The sequence below is a fragment of the Plectropomus leopardus genome, chromosome 10, assembly GCF_026936395.1.
Source record: "Plectropomus leopardus strain MGB_pleo_1.0 chromosome 10, ASM2693639v1, whole genome shotgun sequence".
Classification (NCBI taxonomy): Eukaryota; Metazoa; Chordata; class Actinopteri; order Perciformes; family Serranidae; genus Plectropomus; species Plectropomus leopardus.
This window is the reverse complement of record NC_142185.1, coordinates 26,754,018-26,773,015: the sequence shown is the minus strand read 5'-3', so window position 1 is coordinate 26,773,015 and position 18,998 is coordinate 26,754,018. Positions and strand designations below refer to the sequence as shown.

The following is an 18,998-nucleotide window of genomic DNA, read 5'->3' as shown; positions in this document are numbered from 1 at the left end:
TGACGCTGTGTGGCTGCATCAGCGCGCGGTTGCAACGCGACAGAGACGGTTTTTTTCCCGTTAATACCACAACGGGTCTAACGTACGCTCCACAATGGAGACTAAACCGGTCATCACCTGCCTTAAAACCCTCCTCATCGTCTACTCCTTCGTCTTCTGGGTACGTAGCCTCTCAGTATCTTATCTTTTTTAAATAACATAATCCACCATGATGTGTTTTTTGTTGTTTTTTGTTTTTTTGGGGCTGTGCGTGATGAAGGGGTGGATAGTGGCAGCATCATCGACGGAATCATGCCGTTGTTTGGTAATACGGCTAAAATGAAAATCATTAGCTTTATGCAGCGTTTTAAATGTGGATTTTATCGCCTTGTGTTGCGTAAGTTGTGTTAAGGTTACAGATATTTTGGCTGCCGGGCGGTGAGAGTACATAGCACACATAGCATCATGGTTGTTGTCAGTTAGCGCTGAGGAGGATGTTAACATCACCGCAACGATTTAACTCCGTCTGAGGGGACCGACGTTAAGGGCCTGGTCTGTTTGATCAGGCCCGTTTAAAGACCATTTTCTCAACACATAATGTACATTTTGGCATCGTTGCTATAGATTCTTAAAGGGACCTTGCACCCAGTCAGCCTACTCCCATACAGATATATTATAGAACACCATCAAATCTATTCATTCCTATAGGGACGCCACAGAAAATGCTTAAAAGTGCCTTAAACTGAGTGTCCACCAAAAAAAAACATTAAAAAAATGAAGAAAGTACTCAGATCCTTTACCTAAGTTTAAAAAAAAAACACCAAAGTGTAAAAATACTCCATTACAAATTAAAGTTCTGCATTCAAAATCTTCAGTGAATCAGCAAAAGTGTTTAATGTGAAGGACTAATTTTGCCCCTGTAAGTAGTAACTAGATTATATTTGATAATTATTATTGATGTAGTTAGATGTAAGCAGCAGATTTTATGTTTTTTATTTTTTTTTTTTTTTGAAAATGCTTAAAAGTGCCTTAAACTGAGTGTCCACCAAAGCAGAAACACTTCAAAAAATGATGGAAGTACTCAGATCTTTTACTGAAGTAAAAAAAAAATAATGAAAATACTCCATTACTAATTAAAGTTCTGCATTCAAAATCTTACTCATGTAAAACTACAGACATTTTTATCAGCTAAAGTCTCTAAAGTAAATGAAGGCGACTCATTTTGTAACATAATGGCACTTGTAAATAGAAACTAGATTATATTTGATAATTATTACGTATGTATTTAGATGTAAGCTGCAGATACTAAGCAAAAAATGCACCATATCAGAAACACTTCAAAAATGTTAGACGCAGTTCTCAGATCCTTTAAGTAAAAATACCAACTTTACATTGTAAAAATACTCCATTACAGATTAAACTAATGCATTCAAAATCTTACTTATTAAAACTACAGTAGTATTCAAAAGTGTCTCAGGCAGGCTACGAATTTTGCAACATAATGGCCCCTGTAAGTAGTAACTAGTCCATATTTGAAGATGAATGCATTTAGATGAAAGCAGAATTACTTAAGTAAAGTACAAGTACTTCAAAATTGTATATATGTACAATATTTGATTGAATGTGCTTAGTTACACCACACCACTGTGCTTGAATTGAATAATGCAATTTAAAACAATACTACTGCAGTTATACCTTATATAAAACTTTACTTTAAAAGTTAAATTATTGTTGCAACTGTGACTACAGTTTTAGGCTGTACCTTATGATTATATTGTATAAATGATTATATTGTATAGGCAGAGCTACAACTAACTGTTATTTTGTATTATTTATCAGCCAAAAGATCTTGTTTTTTGAATAGAAATCAAAATCTCCTAAAGTCTAAAATGCATTTTGTTTTTGTGGTCAGACCAACAGCACAATCCCCAAATACATTTAGTTTGCCATAATAAAAGCTAAAGCAGCAAATCCTCACATTGGAGAAACTGGATCCATGACTTAAATGATTATTAAAATAGTGTCTCTAATATTTTGTCCACAAAGAAAAAAGAGAGTTACTTGAAAGCTCTCAATAATTGTATTTTTAACATACAAACAGTCATTTGAATACAAAGCAGTCAACTTTTTTTTAAAGGATCATGCAAATGTCAGTGTGTGGACTACCTCTCCTTTTCTTTTGTGCGCTGTGTTTGTCCTGCACCTGCACCCAGCTGGGGCTGGAACGTGCACGCTGTCCACCTTCTCTGCGTGATATTTTCCCCACTGCATTTACATACGCAGCAAAAACGTTAGACACGCCCTGCTATATCATGCAAAACAAAGCTCCACAAAAGCCTCAAATTATAGAGTTGAATCAATACCTCTGGAGGATTTTTATTTTGCTAAGGTCTTAGGCTGCAAAGCCTCGCTCTGATTTGATATTCATAACAAAAAGTGCTGTACTCACAATGCAAAGTAAGCAGTATATAACAACATTTGAAGAATGAATTCTGCTCACATTTTCACTGTAATTAAAGGCTCTTTGTAGTAAATGTCCTCAGGATTTCAGCCAGCAGACCAGTTCAATAAGAAAACCAAATAAATTTGCTTCCAATTTTGGGATAATTTCCTTTGAGATTAACATGAGAAGTGATATTGTATTTTCTTATTCGGTGTTTGATTTTGGAGCGGTTTGGCTGCGCCTTTGTTTATCTTTTCAGTAACAGCTGAGTCTTCAAGTATGATCTAGCATCCCTGCAAGCAACAAAGTGAATTTAAGAGCATAATGCTGCGTGACAAGCAGTTTGGTGCAGTTTTGACCGTAACTCTGGGTTATAGGCTGATGTATGATAGCAGCCAGAGAGAGCCAGGATAGAATTAAGAGATTTATCTGTCCATAATGTGTTTTGGATGTAAAGAGTACTTTCCCATGCTTCCCAAAACGTACCCTTACCATTGCAAGTCCTGGTTGAAACAAAGACTATGTTTATGCCAAATATTCAGTTTTTTGCCATTATTCCAACACAGGATAACAATATTCTTACTGATTTGTTTATGTGGCTTATAAAAATGATTATTCCACTGATGTCTAAACATGTTATCACCTCAAAGAAGTGAAAGAGCTGAAGCAGCTTGTTATTTTGCTTCTTTGCATCAAAATAGATTTTTTTCTGAATTTTCCACTGGTAGCATACTTGTTCAACCGTGCAAACACAGCCATCATCTTTAATTCCCTAAAACACCGCCTTGAAAAGGCTGGCGTTGTGATATTTCTGTATATCCAGAAACGTGTTGGTATCCACATCTTTCGTAATATTTAAAAGTAGATGTGCAACCATCAGTGTGTCCCACAGAGTGTATGTGTGACAGTAGCAAACTCTTGTTTTGTTATTGTTGTTTTATTGAAATTTAAATGCCAGTGTGTCCCTTCGTATCATTCTGTGTCCCCTCTCTAAATTTGGTGGTTGTTTTGGGTCTGTGAATGCAGTAAGTGACTTGTAGAGTGGATAATTGATGGGTTGATTTTTTCAGGGCGGATCAGATCATTGGAGGAGAGGAGCATGTGCTGTGTGTGAATGCAAACTTTTAGACCCCCGCAGAGTTAAGGTTAAGTTTCACTTTCAATGCACCGGATGTTCTGCTGCCACGTCTTTACCCAGAGTACACTTTGCACTGAGAGATTGCAGTGCAATGAATAACTCAACAGTATATATATTTCAACAGTGCTCCTAATGAACAGTTGAGATCCAAAAATAGCAAATCTATCGGTGGTGGCAGATGTTTTAATTGTGGTGGGCTGCCACAAGTAAATGAATATGTGGGGAATCCCTGGCAACCAGAAATGTGGCCTTTTCTTTCTGGCATGCATCTCTACCCCAAAGCCATGCAAACTGTTCACCAGTTGGTTTGTGTACAGAGCATTCATGACAACAATAGAATAGCATAGAGTTGAGCGTAAACAGGCAAGAGGCCATGTGTCGCAAACGGCGCTAAAAACCCCAACTGAGATTCAGGTTGCGTTCTGAATCGCATGTTTTTTCTTTGTGCTTTTAGAAGGTACTGGGGCTGCCTTTACAACCTATGTATGTAAGTATGTGCAATTTTAACATTTAAGTTATAACTGCATACATTGTGGAGTCTAACTTTTTATATTAACGGCAGTAAAATTAGCCTACACGTGCATTTCTCTATCACTATCTCTGTCACAACAGGGCAATTCAGAGTGCTTTACAGAGCAATGAAATATAAAAATACAATAAAGGATACAGATTTACAATAAAAGAGTAATGATATAAGATATTAGACAAGAGATGCAAAGGTAAAAAGATCATTTAAAATGATATAGAATCCAGGTTAAATATGTTTGCAGTCATTAGTGGGTGGAACTATAAGAAATGAACGTTTTTATCTTTGACTTTAACACATTATAATCCTATTATTACCATTCAGCTAGTCATCAGTCACTTGAATGCACTGTCATCTGTCATTGCAGCTTCTGACAGTGGTCAATGAGGCGTCATCTGTTTGCAGCTCGGTCGATATGACGCATCTTCAGCTGTGCAGATGATTGTGGGTCAGAAGAGCCAGAAAAGCATACGGGCTTGCATAACGCAAGATACAACCAGATGCAGTAGAACATCCTGATATTTTTGGCATACTATATTTGACACACTATCTATTTGGACACACTGAATATTTTTTGACCTGATAAGTAGTACGGCAGTATGAGAATAGGAGCGCACAGTCATACACTGAATGCTTTGTATACATGTATTCAGAGAATGCTCCTAAAAGTCGAGTAATACTAGGATATAGGGGGTTGACAATATGGCCCTAAAATAAAATCCTAGGATTTTTTGGAGTTATTTTTGCGATAACAATATTCTGGAAGATGTGACAAAATACTGACAAAATAAGAAAAATATTTCATTAACATACAGTTTCAAGTCACAGTTTCAAGAACATACAGTTTTAACAAAATAAGTATAAAGTTTTACAGTGTAAACATACTATTTGCCTTCAAATGTTCAGTAAAAACTAAACAAAAATTATTTGTCATTTCTTAGTTTGTAAACAACAGTAACCAGTAGCAAATATTCTCTAAGCCATATGCGTTCTGCTGCATAATAGTATGATGACATTACAAGTTCGAATATCGAATATAATTATGATACTAATTTTTCTTTTTTGGCATATTTTTTGTCATATGTTTCATATGAAAAATTATACCGGTATTATCGCAAATGATATGATATGGCACACCAGGATATCCCGTGTCTTAATCGGAAAAATCTACTTTTCAACTTGATTATATGACAGTAGCTACTTTATGTAACTTTATTGTAACTGCAGTCCATTCAAACATTTTGTATTCTAGTTGTTAACATTAGGTTAAAGGACATTTAAAAACATCTTGATATATACTGTGTATCGCGATACAGCCTTAAAATATCGTGATATCACTCGAAAGCCGTATTGCCCAGCCCTTAATTGTCATATATGCAATAAAAGTCAAATAGTAGTGTGCATGTTAACGTAGTCACAGAGGCTGAAATCAGCCGTTCAGTTCTGCGTTCACGAGGCTTAAAGAGCCGAGCTGTGCCGTGTCACTCCCTGCTTTGCAGACACATGTCTGTGTCACTGATATGAACTTTTATATTTAGTCAGGATTGGAGCGTCTCTTTCCCTTACATCGGCAGAATCAGGTTTCAGACGTCCAAAGTGCACAGTATCTCACAGCTCGTGACTCTCTCCAGCCCCGACGGGTGAAGCTATGGAGAGGTTCACTGGCAGCGGGAGAGCTGCCCTCAGTGTCGGGCCTCGGTTTCACTGTCATCAGCTTGTCGCGACGGATAACGTCTCAAGTGTGAATTGCTACGTTGCCATACTTTACACACAGGACGCTTAAATGCAGAGCAGGTGGTGGAGTCCATGTGGTGTCCTCGCCAGCATATTTTGTCATCGCACCTTCTGTTGCTTTATTAGGCCCGGGGAGGAGGAGGAGGAGGAGGGAAGAGGGGCGACCTGTTTTAAACTCTGTGCTGTAACCAGGGTGGCCGGCCTGGCATTGAATTTCAAACAAAACATGCAGGAAGGAGAGGAGGGGGTGTTCTGCTGCGGGGAAGAGGAGAAAGAGGGTCTGAAGCTGTTTGGGATTCAGCAGTGCACACGAGGTGCAGATGACTTGCCCCTGCGCCTTGGACTTAATTTCCCCGTTGGCGTTAAAATGAACACTTTAGCAATGACAAGACGGCCCTGTATTTGTATGCAACAGCAGCTCTTAGGGGGCGAGACATTTTGTTACTGATGATGTAGGCCATAAACAGTGAGTACATCGTCATCGAGAGAACTGTTCTCCAAAATGAGAGTCTGCTCCGGCTGTTCGAATTGCTGTTAATAGAAACGGTAGATGTTGTTACCGACCAATCAGAGAATCGGACCGTAGGCCTTCAGTTCAGCCGGGGAGTGGCTGAAGAGAAAGGGTCCTTTGCATTGAAGCTTCAATGTTTAATCCACTGACAAAAAATGAATATCTAACTATTTTGAGACTAATTATTGGTTATTTTTTAAGCAAACATGCTACACATTTGCTGTTTCCAGCTTCTCACATGTGAGGATTTTGTGCTTTTCTTTGTCGTATATGAAAGTAAATTGAATACCTTTTGTGTTTGGACTATTGGCTTTACAAGAACAAGACATCAGGAGACTTCACCCTGCGTTGTAGGAAATTCTGTTTCAATTTTTTTAACCTAACGATTGATTAAATGAGAGAATAGTCAATAGATATTAATGAAAAATGATAATGGCAGTACTGGATTTATGCATGGATTTGATGAAGTACCTTTATTCGTCAGGTATTTCATTTGCAGCATTAGCTGTAAACAGACATCCGTGTTTTTATTTGTTAGCCATAAACAGTTTGTCAATAAAAACATTACCTTGTCAAAATATTTACAAATATATAGGGAGAGAGACAGAGAGAATATTTAATGATATTTATTGTATGATTTTAGCCATACTTCTCATTCCTTGTCTAATCAACTTACACAAAAAGTTACAGGTGCAGCACTTCAAAAAAAAAATGTTAGTTTCATAATTAAAGCCTTTCACTCATTAGATGAATATTTGTAAATAACCCATATTATGTAAAATTAAATTTAAGGATAACTAAGTCGAACTAAAAATTATGTCTGCTAACACATTCATCACATCAACTTTGTAATATTATCATATTTGTAATATTTGATATTACAGATATTACCACCTTACTATGAAGTGAGTAATTGTTAGCAATGTTTTTACATCTGCCTCTAAGTGACCAAAATGAAACGTAGAAAGTCTGGAAAGTACACTAGTCTTTGTTAACATGTTGTTACCATCTTTTATACGGTACTTCTAAAGAGAAAAGAGGCTGTGTAGCTTAAGTGGCCTTTTTTCATCAAAAGACAGAGCTGCACTAATAGCTGCAGCACAAGTGCTCAGGGCTTTTACACTACTGAACAAACAAAAGACTCACCAAACTGAAAGGCATTTGATAAATTAATTCAAGCTGTTAATTCTCTTGTCACATAAGCCGATAGTTGACCATTTGAGTGCTTTGCAAATGCCTAAAAATAAACACTACATCAGTATCAAGCGGTCTCAGCACCTGAACATTTAAGATACTTACAATATGTGATTTACATGGTGCATGAAAATCAATACCTCGAGAACTGGCATTCAGTTGGAACGCAGAATGCTGGTAAAGAAATGTCATGTGGAGATGAAGAGACTGCAAAAAAACAGACAAAACTTGAGACGTTTTAAATAGAAAATCTACCCTCTCTCAGTTCTCACCATGCGGTTCAGCTCCATCAAATGTTGCGGCACTGAGGATTTATCTAACTGCCCACGGTGGTCAATAATACTCATTGTTTACAGGTTTTGCTTATGTAATAGAACACACAGCTACATGTTTAAGTCGTAAATACAAAGACATAAATACATTAGCAATATTGTAAACCAAGAAAACCTCTGATGATCATTAAAGATGTAGTGGTGCACTCCTTTATGATGGTAAACTGAATGTATTTGCATTTTCTTTGCATCTCTTTGTGGTCTTTTTGTATCTCTCTGTGGTTGTTTTGTTTGCTTTTGTTGTTATTTTGTTTCTCTTGGCAGTACCTTTGTATGTCTTTGTGGTACTTTTGTACCTCTTGTCTTTTTGTGTCTCTTTTTGGTTGTTTTGTATCAATTTGTAGTCATTGTGTGTCCGTCTTTTTTTTTTTTTGTCCGTTTTTGTAGTTATTTTGTCTCTTTGCAGTTCCTTTGCATCTCTTTGTAGTCTTGTTTTATATCTTTGTGATTGTTTTTCTAATTTTGGTTGTTATTTTGTGTCTCTTGGCATCTTCTTTGCATCTGTTTGTGGTCTTTAATTGTAACTTTGAGTCTCTTCCTTGTTGGTAATTGCAAATTGCAAATGAAGGCCTGTTTATCTGTGGGTCAAAAAAAAAAAAGCAATTTGATGGTCATTTTTCTGACAATTTATTGACCAAGTGATTTATCAATAATGAAATTAATCGTTAGCTTCAGCCTTAAACCAATTTATTTTAAATTTCAAAACGTAACTTTACCTTCTCGTTTCCTTCAGGAGCCACCATTCAGTGTCTGTTCTCTTTCACCGTAACATTTCTCATCATCTCACCCTCTGCTGAAAGTCATCGTCCTCCTGCGTCAGTGTTGATATGGAAATTCATTGTGTGGACGTTTGCATGAAACACAATCAGCCATTTCACGCAGTAGCTCGTGATAGATACTCTCAAACCACTCTGTGTTTAAGCCTAAAAGGACATTTGGTTTAACCGTGACCAAGTCTAGAACAATACAGCCGTCAAAGGACAGACTGATGATTCATCATGGTGAGAAAACTTTGCCCCATCATTGTGTGCACACCCTGCCAACAGGGCAAAGTGTAAATGTTGTTTACACGGTCGTTAATTTGCAGAGACTTATTTAGACTATAGTCAGAGAGCCTAAATGTAGGGGAGACCAGGTATAGTTGTAACACTTTTTGTCTCAGCACCTATAACTGGCTGAATTTTTATGTTTGACACAACAAACCCTTATTTGAACACTACAAAGTTTCCAACCTCTCCAACAGCATTACAGAATTCATTAACTGATGTCAAATTCAGTGAGTTCCATTGTTACAACCTACCACACAGTACGTTTAACACAACTGGGGGTAATATCGAACCTGTAAAGTCGAAATTTACACAAAAATTACACACAAGAAACTGCTGTATACACCTGTGAGGGGATGTATCGATTATACTCAATGTGTTGCAGCTTGTTCGACATGGGACGTATAAAATTGCTATAATGCCTCCCCTGTGTAGAGAAATGTTATTTGTATTGTTGTTAATCACTTGTGTGTTATTGTCAGTTTTACATAACGTGACATTAAGCTTCAGGACATTGTTGAGTAATTGTGAACTTTTATTCAAAGAGCAAAACCGATGGAGTCATTGCTGTTTCATTCACGTTGGCTCATTTTCCGCTGCGAGATGAGAGCATCCTTCTCGTCAGTTCTCGAGGTTTCGGGGTGCACAGAGACATTTTGTACGGACTGCTCCCTCTCCAGTCAGAGGGCCTGGCAGCAGGACGGCAAACAGCCTCCTCTTGGAAAAGGAGGGGAGGTGCGGATGATGAGTTGGCCCTCGCAAGAGTCAGATCATCAGCAGCCGTTCCACACCCCGCTCTCTTTCCACTGCCTGTAAGACATACCCAGCTGAGACACACGCCGCTTCAGCTGCCTCATACAACACCCTCTTTTATCCGCAGCCTTCATTTGAAATGCTAAGATAGGCGCAACAGGAGGAAGCGTCTCGCCTCGGATCAAAGAGCTTCTTTGATATGTCCCCTTTCTTTTCCTCTCCTCTTTCTCTCTGTGTGTGTGTGTGTGTGTGTGTGTGTGTGTGTGTGTGTGTGTGTGTGTGTGTGTGTGCAGGCATATTCATAAAGCAGGTGATTGCTATCCCGCGCGGCGGATAAATTTGTGTCTTCTGTCTGCCGTCTCCTCCTCCTTACTCTAATTGCTCTGCTTTTTTGTTCCACCTTGATCCTCGTTCTCCTCCTCCCCTTCGCCACGGCTGCTAAAACACAGCTATTGTAATCTCGCAGAAGTGCTGAGATAAAGGCCCCGTTCCCTGCTTTCATTCTGTTTCCTGTGCTCTCTCTTGTTACGTCCCGTCTCTCCAATCCCCCGCCCTCTAGATAACAGGAGCCATCCTGCTGGCAGTGGGAGTATGGGGGAAGTTGATGCTGGGCCCGTACATCTCTCTGATAGCCGACAACTCCACCAACGCCCCGTACGTCCTCATCGGCACCGGGACCGTCATCATCGTCTTTGGCCTGTTTGGATGCTTCGCCACCTGCAGAGGAAGCCCATGGATGCTGAAGCTGGTGAGAGGCGGTGGGAGGAAGGGCGGGGTGTAACGTTACCAGGAGAGATGCTGGTTAATTAGCCTCAGGTCACATGATAAAGGGAATAATGGTTGACCTCTATCCTGTGGAGAGGGATCAGAAATCCAATAGATGCTGAAGGGCACTTTGTTCGGTTAATAGTGGTCAAGTGTGTGTGTGTGTGTGTGTGTGTGTGTGTGTGTGTGTGTGTGTGTGTGTGTGTGTGTGTGTGTGTGTGTGTGTGTGTGTGTGTGCGTGCATGCGTGCGTGTGTACGTGTGTGTGTATGCAAGCATAGGAAAATGACACATTAAGGCAGAGGGTTTTCATGCAAACTTACTTCTCTCTGGAGTATGCCATGTTTCTGTCGCTGGTCTTCCTAGCTGATCTAGTCGCCGGGATCTCTGGATTTGTGTTTCGCCACGAGGTCAGCATGGGAATACATATGTGTAATCATTTTATTTTTATTTTAATGTTAACTTTGAAATGAAATTTTTTGTTTTTGTTTTGTTTTGTTTTGTTTTTTGGTGAATGTACACTGTTGAACTATGGTTATATATATATATATATATATATATATATATATATATATATATATATATATATATATATATATATATATATTTTTTTTTTTAAATTAAATTTTATATTCATATATTTTATTATCATTATTAGAGATGTTATTGTATGTACTTATGTACTTTTATATTTGTATATATTATATTTGTAGAGAAGCCACATGAACACTAGTCACGTTACTCACTGATTTTTTAAAAAATTATATATTACATATAGTTTTTAATGCTTAATCATATGAGATGTAGATGTGTATGTTCTGTGTTTGGATGTCTCCTGTTGTGTTTGATTGTGTATGCCAAATGAAATAATTTCCATAAGGATCAATGACGTTTCTATCTATCTATCTATCTATCTATTTTTTTAAGTCTTACATGAAAGCTGTGTGAAGTGCTCTTATCCTGTTAATGATGGTGTGTTTGCATGCATGCAGATAAAGGGAACCTTTCGCAGGACATACACTGACGCAGTCCTGAACTACAACGCTGAGGACGAGGAGAGCCGTGCTGTTGACAACTTGCAGCACAAGGTAAGTCCCCCGTGATACAAATTCATCATTCACATGTATCAGCAGCGAACCAAAACACAACCCTCCACGCCAAAGGGTGGCATTTTAAATTATATATATTGATTCAGATTTATGTTTTCAATAAGAGCGCAACAGGCAAAGAAATCATAAACTATTTGTGGCGCCCGACACGTTGTTTGTTTTGCTCTTCGCATGGGATTTGGTGACATCGAGAAAAATAGAAAATAATACCAGCCTTATTTTTAAATCCTCAGCTGTTCTCTCCTTTGTGCATTTCTAGCTGCGCTGCTGTGGAGTGTATAACTACACCAGTTGGTTTGGCAGTGTGTATTACCCATCCAACGGCATCCCTGCCAGCTGCTGCTTCAACTCCTCCGACTGCAACCCAGAAGACCTCCGCAATGTAACTCTAGCCCCGAGCAAGGTCTACCACCAGGTCAGTATGCTGCTGTATTTTCTGCTAGGTACTTTCTGTTCATGAACGCCTGAACTTACATCTGACATTTACTTTTTTAAACCATCTCTCTCTTCCACACACTAACAACTGCCTCAGATAGTCTCCCAGATATCCATCTTGCCTCTTATTTGCACATATAACACGTCCCTGTACTCTCTGCGAACTAACCTGCCCCCTGTGTTTCAGGGCTGCTACGAGCTCGTCACTTCATTCATGGAGACCAACATGGCCATCATCGCAGGAGTGACGTTTGGGATCGCCTTCTCACAGGTAAGAACTGGAAAAAAGTTGTATCTCTTGCAGGTGATCATCAAAGATTTTGTGTTTTGGCATCAGTGAATCATTATTATTTAATTATGTGCTGCCAGCTTTGGCTTGACGGGAAATCTATTCGATCGCTTTACAGAAAAACGGATATTGATTAATAGGTGTTTTTTGTGGACGACATTTTGACGTGGAGGAAAAGTGCTAATAATGAAATAAATGATGGCTGAATTCCATTAAGCTTGCTTCAGTTTCAGGGTCCTGGTACTGCGCATGTTGGATTACTGTCATGTGACACAACAGAAGCATTGTTAATGTTATTTGTAACACCTGTGTTTGTACCAGGGATGTGTGTGACTGGTAGATTAATGATAATGATAATAATGTTGCCACCCGTACTATATTTTTTATTAATGTAGACATTTGAATTACATAATGAACTTGATGTCATAACTTTGATGTTTAAATATAAAAAATGTTTGTGAGCTACTAATTTGAACAATACCAGATAAAAACAAAACAAAAGAGAGAGACAAGAGGAAAAAAAAGACACATTTTCTCTTTCACTCTGCCCCACAAGTAGTGAGCTGAAAAACTGGAAAAATTGTAAAATCAGCTAGAAGTAGGTTGGAGATGCTAATAACAGCGTCATTCTTACAGCAGGGATGTCTAGGTTTCACATGAATAATGTCCTCAATTTCAGAAAATGTTCATTCAAATATTTTTGAACCCTGAACACAGAATAAGCCATCAGTTAATTTATAAATCTATCACTTGCAAAAATCTCATTTGTATCTGAGCTCACTACTCAATACATCCAACAGTAACCACAACTTACACTCAACAAAGTACTTCGGTCATTCCCAAAGTCCTCCCCTCCTTCAGCTGTCACTGATTCCAGTTTGTAACTGTCACAAGCTGCAAGAGACGCTGAAACTCCGAAACTTCATGCTGTCACCTTCCTGTAACTCATTAAAAGCAATAAAGTCTGAACACTGCGTCTGTTTTTGAACACTGCACATACTGTTGTTGATATACTGATGTTTTAATTTTGTTTTAATGTCTTGTATGGTTAAATAATAGTAAAAAAACCAAAAAAAAAAACCAACACAAAGCCCTTTTCTGTCTGTCTTTCAGCTGATTGGCATGTTGCTGGCCTGCTGTCTGTCCAGGATCATCACAGCCAATCAGTATGAGATGGTTTAGCTGACGTGACGTGGCAGGTGAGAGACATTCAAAGACACGTGCACACAATTAACCACACACTTTCAGAGTAAAAGCTGCTCTAATCAAGATTTCTATTTTAGCTATGAATAAAATTACCAGTCTAATTTAAAATGTGTCGCTTGTAGTGACGAACCCACGGAGGTTTATCACCAACCGCTCAGCTCTGCGGTGTTTTTAGTCTTCACAGTGTTTTTGCTTTACAGCCCACAACTTTACTGTTTTTTCAGCAAAAATAAAAACTCCACTGCATGCTCGCTCTTCAGCGCCAAACAGCAGTTAAAGTTCCTCCCATGCTGACACTTTCAGAACCAGAATCAGAACCAGAATCAGCTTTATCGGCCAAGTATGCTTACACAAACAAGGAATTTGACTTCAGTCAGCTTTGCTCTCAATATACAGGAAATTAAACATTAAATATAAAAGGAAAATAAAAAGGAAATAAGATAATAAAAAAATTAAAACAGAAAAAAACATTTTTTAATTTACACATGTACAAGCCCTAATTAAACAATTTTAGCTAATACATACACGTCCTCACTTTTTAATTTATTTTATCTGAGATCATTAAAATAAAACACTGATACAGATAATTGTCAAAAAGCCAAATATCAGCCCCGATAATCAGCCAGGCCGATAATCTGTTGACCCCTAATAAAATCTTTGACTGCTGGTTTAGTTTTAAAAATAACTCTTTTGTCTTCTTTGTTTTCTCTGTAGGGAGATGAAGAGAAGAAGAAACAAAGAGCCTTGACACATGACAAGTAAATTCCCGAAAACACTATCACACACCTGAATTGGAATTTACCTCCCTCCGTCTCTCTGCCTGTGATCTCTATGTAATATCTTAATGTATCTTACTGTAAAGCACCATTCCACGACTCACCGCTGTTGCATCAAAGCGTTCTGTACCACACATCCCACCGCTGCTTGACGTAGAAGTTGCTCATTGGCACATATCTCGGATCAGTACGGCCTGCGACGAGCAGGTAGACCAGAGCTGTCAGCGGTGTTGGTCTCAGATAGGCGATTGAGTGAAACTCGGCTTCTCAGTTGGCTGCAGCATGATCCACCGACCGTCATCAGAAGACCACTGCACATCTTTGTACAGAATGACATTACTAAAGCTTGAAAGTAATACTTTAATAGATAGGTTTAGTTTTGCATTTGACTTTGCTATTGCTCACCATTGTATATTCCTATGGTTGTGACATTTTGTGAACTGATCATGTGCACTGAGGAGATTTTAAGTTTATAGGAAAATGAGGAAAATGACAAAGGAGAGAAAAGGGAGACGTTTTTGCATATTTTTTGCTGTAGATGAGGCACAGTATATACTGTATATTTTTTGATCTGATCAAATATATGTTAAAATTGTAATTTAGTAGTTAAAGCTTTACTGTCCAACTCCCCCCTAACTTAAAGTAACTTGTAGCAACTTTGCCTGAATTGATAGCACCTACCTAAAATGATACTTAATGTAACTCAATCAGTTTTTTTGGGGGGGGGGGTTAATCTATTAATTAAGCAAAACATTTGAGGCCACTTGTGGAAAAAAATCTGTTATAATGTTGACTGAAGGCCGGGTCACACCAGAAAGTGATGTTACAGTATCTCTGACACTAACTGGACGATAAGTTCTCCCAGTTTATTCAAAAGACAGAGTTTTACGATCGACTTGTCTCATAACTGTCTGCAAGTCTGTTTTGTGGAGCAGTTAATGCTCAAAAAAAAATGCAGGAAGCAACACAGCTTAAATGCTACAACAGCTTCTTCTTGGTTGGCACTCTCTTGTTCCCTTAAAGGTCAGTAGTAGACATACCTCGCTCAAGATGACTTTTTATCCATCAACAGCGCAAATTCACAGAATCTAGTTTAAAAAAAACAGATGTGACCCGGCCATTTCAGACTCTAAATTAAGCCTAACACTTACAGTTGATTATTTCGAAAGGAGCTCTCCATGATATTCAGAGTATTAACAAAACAGCACACTGCTATTTGCTATGTAAAGATATAGTGTAGTAATGGCAGCCTGAACAGCGAAGTCAAGCTCCCCCTGTTTTAAATGTAGTCTTCACTGGATGTTAAGCCTTGTTTCTATAAAATACTTTCGGTATAGTAGCCTTAGAACCTGTATGTTACCTGTATGGACATGCACAGAAACCCTAGATCTGTTGAGCGTTTCCACCGCAGTGTAAGTAGAGTTGTAACTGGATAGTAACAGCCATGTCACTGCTCTGTCCAGTTCTCTCTAAATTTCCTCTACATGGGGGATGCAAGGATCATCTGCACTTGCAGAGCGTGATTGTACACCAACATTCAGAACAAAAAAAAGGACAGGTTGGAGTGTTTAGAGTCTTTGTCGTGATCGATGGGATATTTAAAGGTGACCTTTTAAGCTGTTTGTGTTTTTCCCTTTTCTTAATTGCTTTGTGTAGCATTTTTTGTGCTTTTAAAAGGTCTTCAAAGTAATGAATCCCAAAATCCAAGCCAAAGGGAGCTCTCTCTCCTCAGAGGACACTGCTCCTAAGCTGCCTGATACAGCTCATTTGACTTCCAGCGTTTACTTCTGTAACAATGTGACATCATGATGTAGCAAATAGAACAGATCCAGCTGACCAATCAGAGCAGAGTGGGTTTCCGGGAGGCGGGACATATGCTCAGACAGACTGTTTCAAACAGAGCTGCTGCAGCAAAGGTCAGTATGAGACGCACAATGTGTTCTTTAAACCTATTCTAGTAGACCCCCAAAATACAAATATGATCTTGAAAATAGGGCCTCTTTAAAAAAATAGCAGGTTTGTGCATTGAGTCCTTGCAGAGCAAGACCATTTTCTCTTGACCAATCAGCAGATTCAAGCTCCACCTGTTGGTGTCAGTTCAGTGTGCAAGGTACCTCAATAAAGAAGTAGCAAAAAAAAAAACAGGATGAAAAAGAACTGTTCTGTTGGTACCATCTAAAACTTTTCACAATAGAAACGCGAAAATATCCCTTGTAATGTGTAGCAAACTAAGGTGCATGTTGGAAACAAGGCCTAAGTGCATGTGAGTCCCTATACTCGCTAACTAATCGCTGCAGATCTGCGCTCATGCGCTCATAGCAGTTACCACTGATACCACAGTGGCATTGTCCCAGAGGCATAGCACCCACAATCCTGCTCCACCCTGGTTAACATTGTTAACTCTGTCAGTACTGTTGCTGTTGTTAGCACTGTTCGCAAAGATCGCCCCATTAACTGCAAGCCACCAGCACAGCCACCGTGTTGAGAGCTGTGTGCAGACTGTCTCTGAGTCATGTGCTGCATTTAAATTGAGCTCGTGAGCTTGTGTTTTATGACACTGCAAGTCGTGTCCTCAAAGTCGTGAACTCAAAGCTCACAGAAGAGTTTGTGATCACAACAAGGAGGCGTTCATATGGACTCTTCTCATGGAAACGGTAAACATGACCAAGTTTGAACGCAGCTTATGATTTTCTCTGAATATCACAGAGAGCTCCTTCAAGATTTGCACGCTCCCAATGTCGATATTACAGGTGTCAAAAGGGAAAAGTGTTTACAGCTGTTTGGAACAACAGAATGAAAAACGTAGAGACTGACGAGACGCAGTGAATCATGCAAACAGGGTAACCTCCTTTTCTTCTCAGAGGCATTCATAGCGTTACACCCAGTTGTCAAATGAAAAGTGAAGGATTCTTCTGTGTGCATAACAAAGAGGAGAGATTGAAGGAAAAGGTTAAAATCCTGCCAACTTTTACACCTCCACACACACCTGGCCAATCTGTGCATGAAGTGTGCCGCTCGCTGATCCAAAAGCTCTTCATCTGAAGAATCCTGACACCTCAGTCATGTTTCAGTTCTTGCCTGAGTGATTTATGTAAAAGTAACTGACTAAAATCCAAAATGTCAAGATTTAGCTTTAACGAGAAACTTAAATATTCATCCAGAGGAGGTGTCAGCGAAACAGATTTTTCAGTCTGTTCGGGTCATATCAAATCATATCAGGGTTTTTTTTTTGTGGAATATAACGCCAGCTGTGTGTTAAAGTGAGAAAAGTTCGAGACGCGAAGGACTCCAACGGTGTTCATCTGGTATTTACAGTATTCTATGTAGTGCATCGACACGCCATCATCACCATCATCATCATCACCTGTAGATATTTATTGGAAATGTAATTTATATGATGTAATGTTTCTCATACTAATATCCTAATCAGTATAAATGTCGTGTCATAGTTTTGATTCCGCACTCTGTGCTGTTAATCTGTATTTGTTTGATAGTTTATAGGAAACTCGCACTGGAAAAATAATTGTGGCCGATGTTTCGTTGAGAGTAACGTGTTTCAATTTAGCTGTATATTTATTATGGTTTGGTTGGCATTAAGTTTACACTTTCACCAAGTGTTTTTCTATCTCTCTTTCAGTATGCCTGTGTGAGTGTGTGTGATTTAGTTTCTTTATTAACCCTCAGTGTGTGTGTGTGTGTGTGTGTGTGTGTGTGTGTGTGTGTGTGTGTGTGTGTGTGTGTGTGTGTGTGTGTGTGTGTGTGTGTGTATGTGAGTGAGAGAGCATCTAGATTTTGTGGATCCTGTTGTATTTAACTTTGGTCAGTATTTGGTTGTTGCTTTTCAAACCTTTTTGCGTTTAAAGCTGTAAATTTATTTGGTGAATGTATGTTTTCCAATACTCTGAAACTTTTTTTTTCTTTCCCAAACTGATATTGTCCTGTAAATACTAAATTGTAATACCATCCTGCTTACACATGGGGTCACCAGACACTCAAAAAGAACTGCACCATGCTGTCTACTATTGACTAAAGTCACCATCAGTGGTCTTATTATCAATAAATATACAGAATAACAACTGTGCTTTGCTTTTTTTTCCCATTTTGCTGTACATCTGCACTTTAGATGAAGAGATAAAGAGAAATCTTGTCTGTACTGGTCTTAGTCACTTCAAATGTTTCGAAGGGGCTGATTCTGAGTTGAGACCCCTTTTGAGTTCTTTGAAACTTAAGCAAATTGTCATGATTTCTTTCAAAAACATGGGAGGAAGGCAATGAGAAACAAAAGGAGAAATAACCTTAAGTTAGTAAGAAATTAGTAAAAAAAAAATTTTTTTTTAAATAATGAAAAAGAAAATAAAAAACAAACAAACAAGACTTAAAAACTGCTTTAAAAAATCATAATTCTGGGGTGTTGGGTGACTGAGTGGATAAAGCAGGCGCCCCCATGAATGAAGTCAGTGTCCTTGCCGCAGAGGCTTCAGGTTGGACTCCCGCTGGGGGCCCTTTGCTGCACATCGTCCCCTCTCTCTCCCCCTGTCACACTAGTGATCTGTCCTATCTAATAAAGGCTAAAATTCTAATTTTTAATTCTAATTTAAAAAATCAGAATTCATTTTTTTGTATAATGTTTCTCATTGCTTGGATTTTTCAGGGACTTCTGAAATATATAACATTAATTATTAAGTCACTGAAACTGAAAAAACGCCCAATTTTAACCCTTCAAACACTTGACAGAAGAACATTGACAAAGTCAACAGAAACAC

The 18,998-nt window shown here is 38.6% G+C and overlaps 1 protein-coding gene and 1 long non-coding RNA gene across 2 annotated transcripts; one reads left to right on the top strand and one right to left on the bottom strand.

Annotated features, from left to right (window-relative positions):
• tspan7 (tetraspanin 7) lies at window positions 1-18,311 on the top strand. Its single transcript, XM_042494666.2, has 8 exons — window positions 1-160; window positions 10,216-10,404; window positions 10,756-10,830; window positions 11,413-11,508; window positions 11,789-11,944; window positions 12,152-12,235; window positions 13,367-13,452; window positions 14,174-18,311. The coding sequence occupies exons 1-7, from the start codon at window positions 95-97 to the stop codon at window positions 13,433-13,435; spliced, it is 735 nt and encodes a 244-aa protein (XP_042350600.2). The 5' UTR covers window positions 1-94; the 3' UTR covers window positions 13,436-13,452; window positions 14,174-18,311.
• LOC148188537 (uncharacterized) lies at window positions 6,712-8,839 on the bottom strand. The gene is made up of 2 exons (XR_015777675.1): window positions 8,574-8,839; window positions 6,712-8,435 (listed from the first exon to the last, which is right to left on the bottom strand). It is a non-coding gene; the product is annotated as an uncharacterized LOC148188537 (long non-coding RNA).
• Window positions 18,312-18,998: the final 687 nt, after the last annotated feature.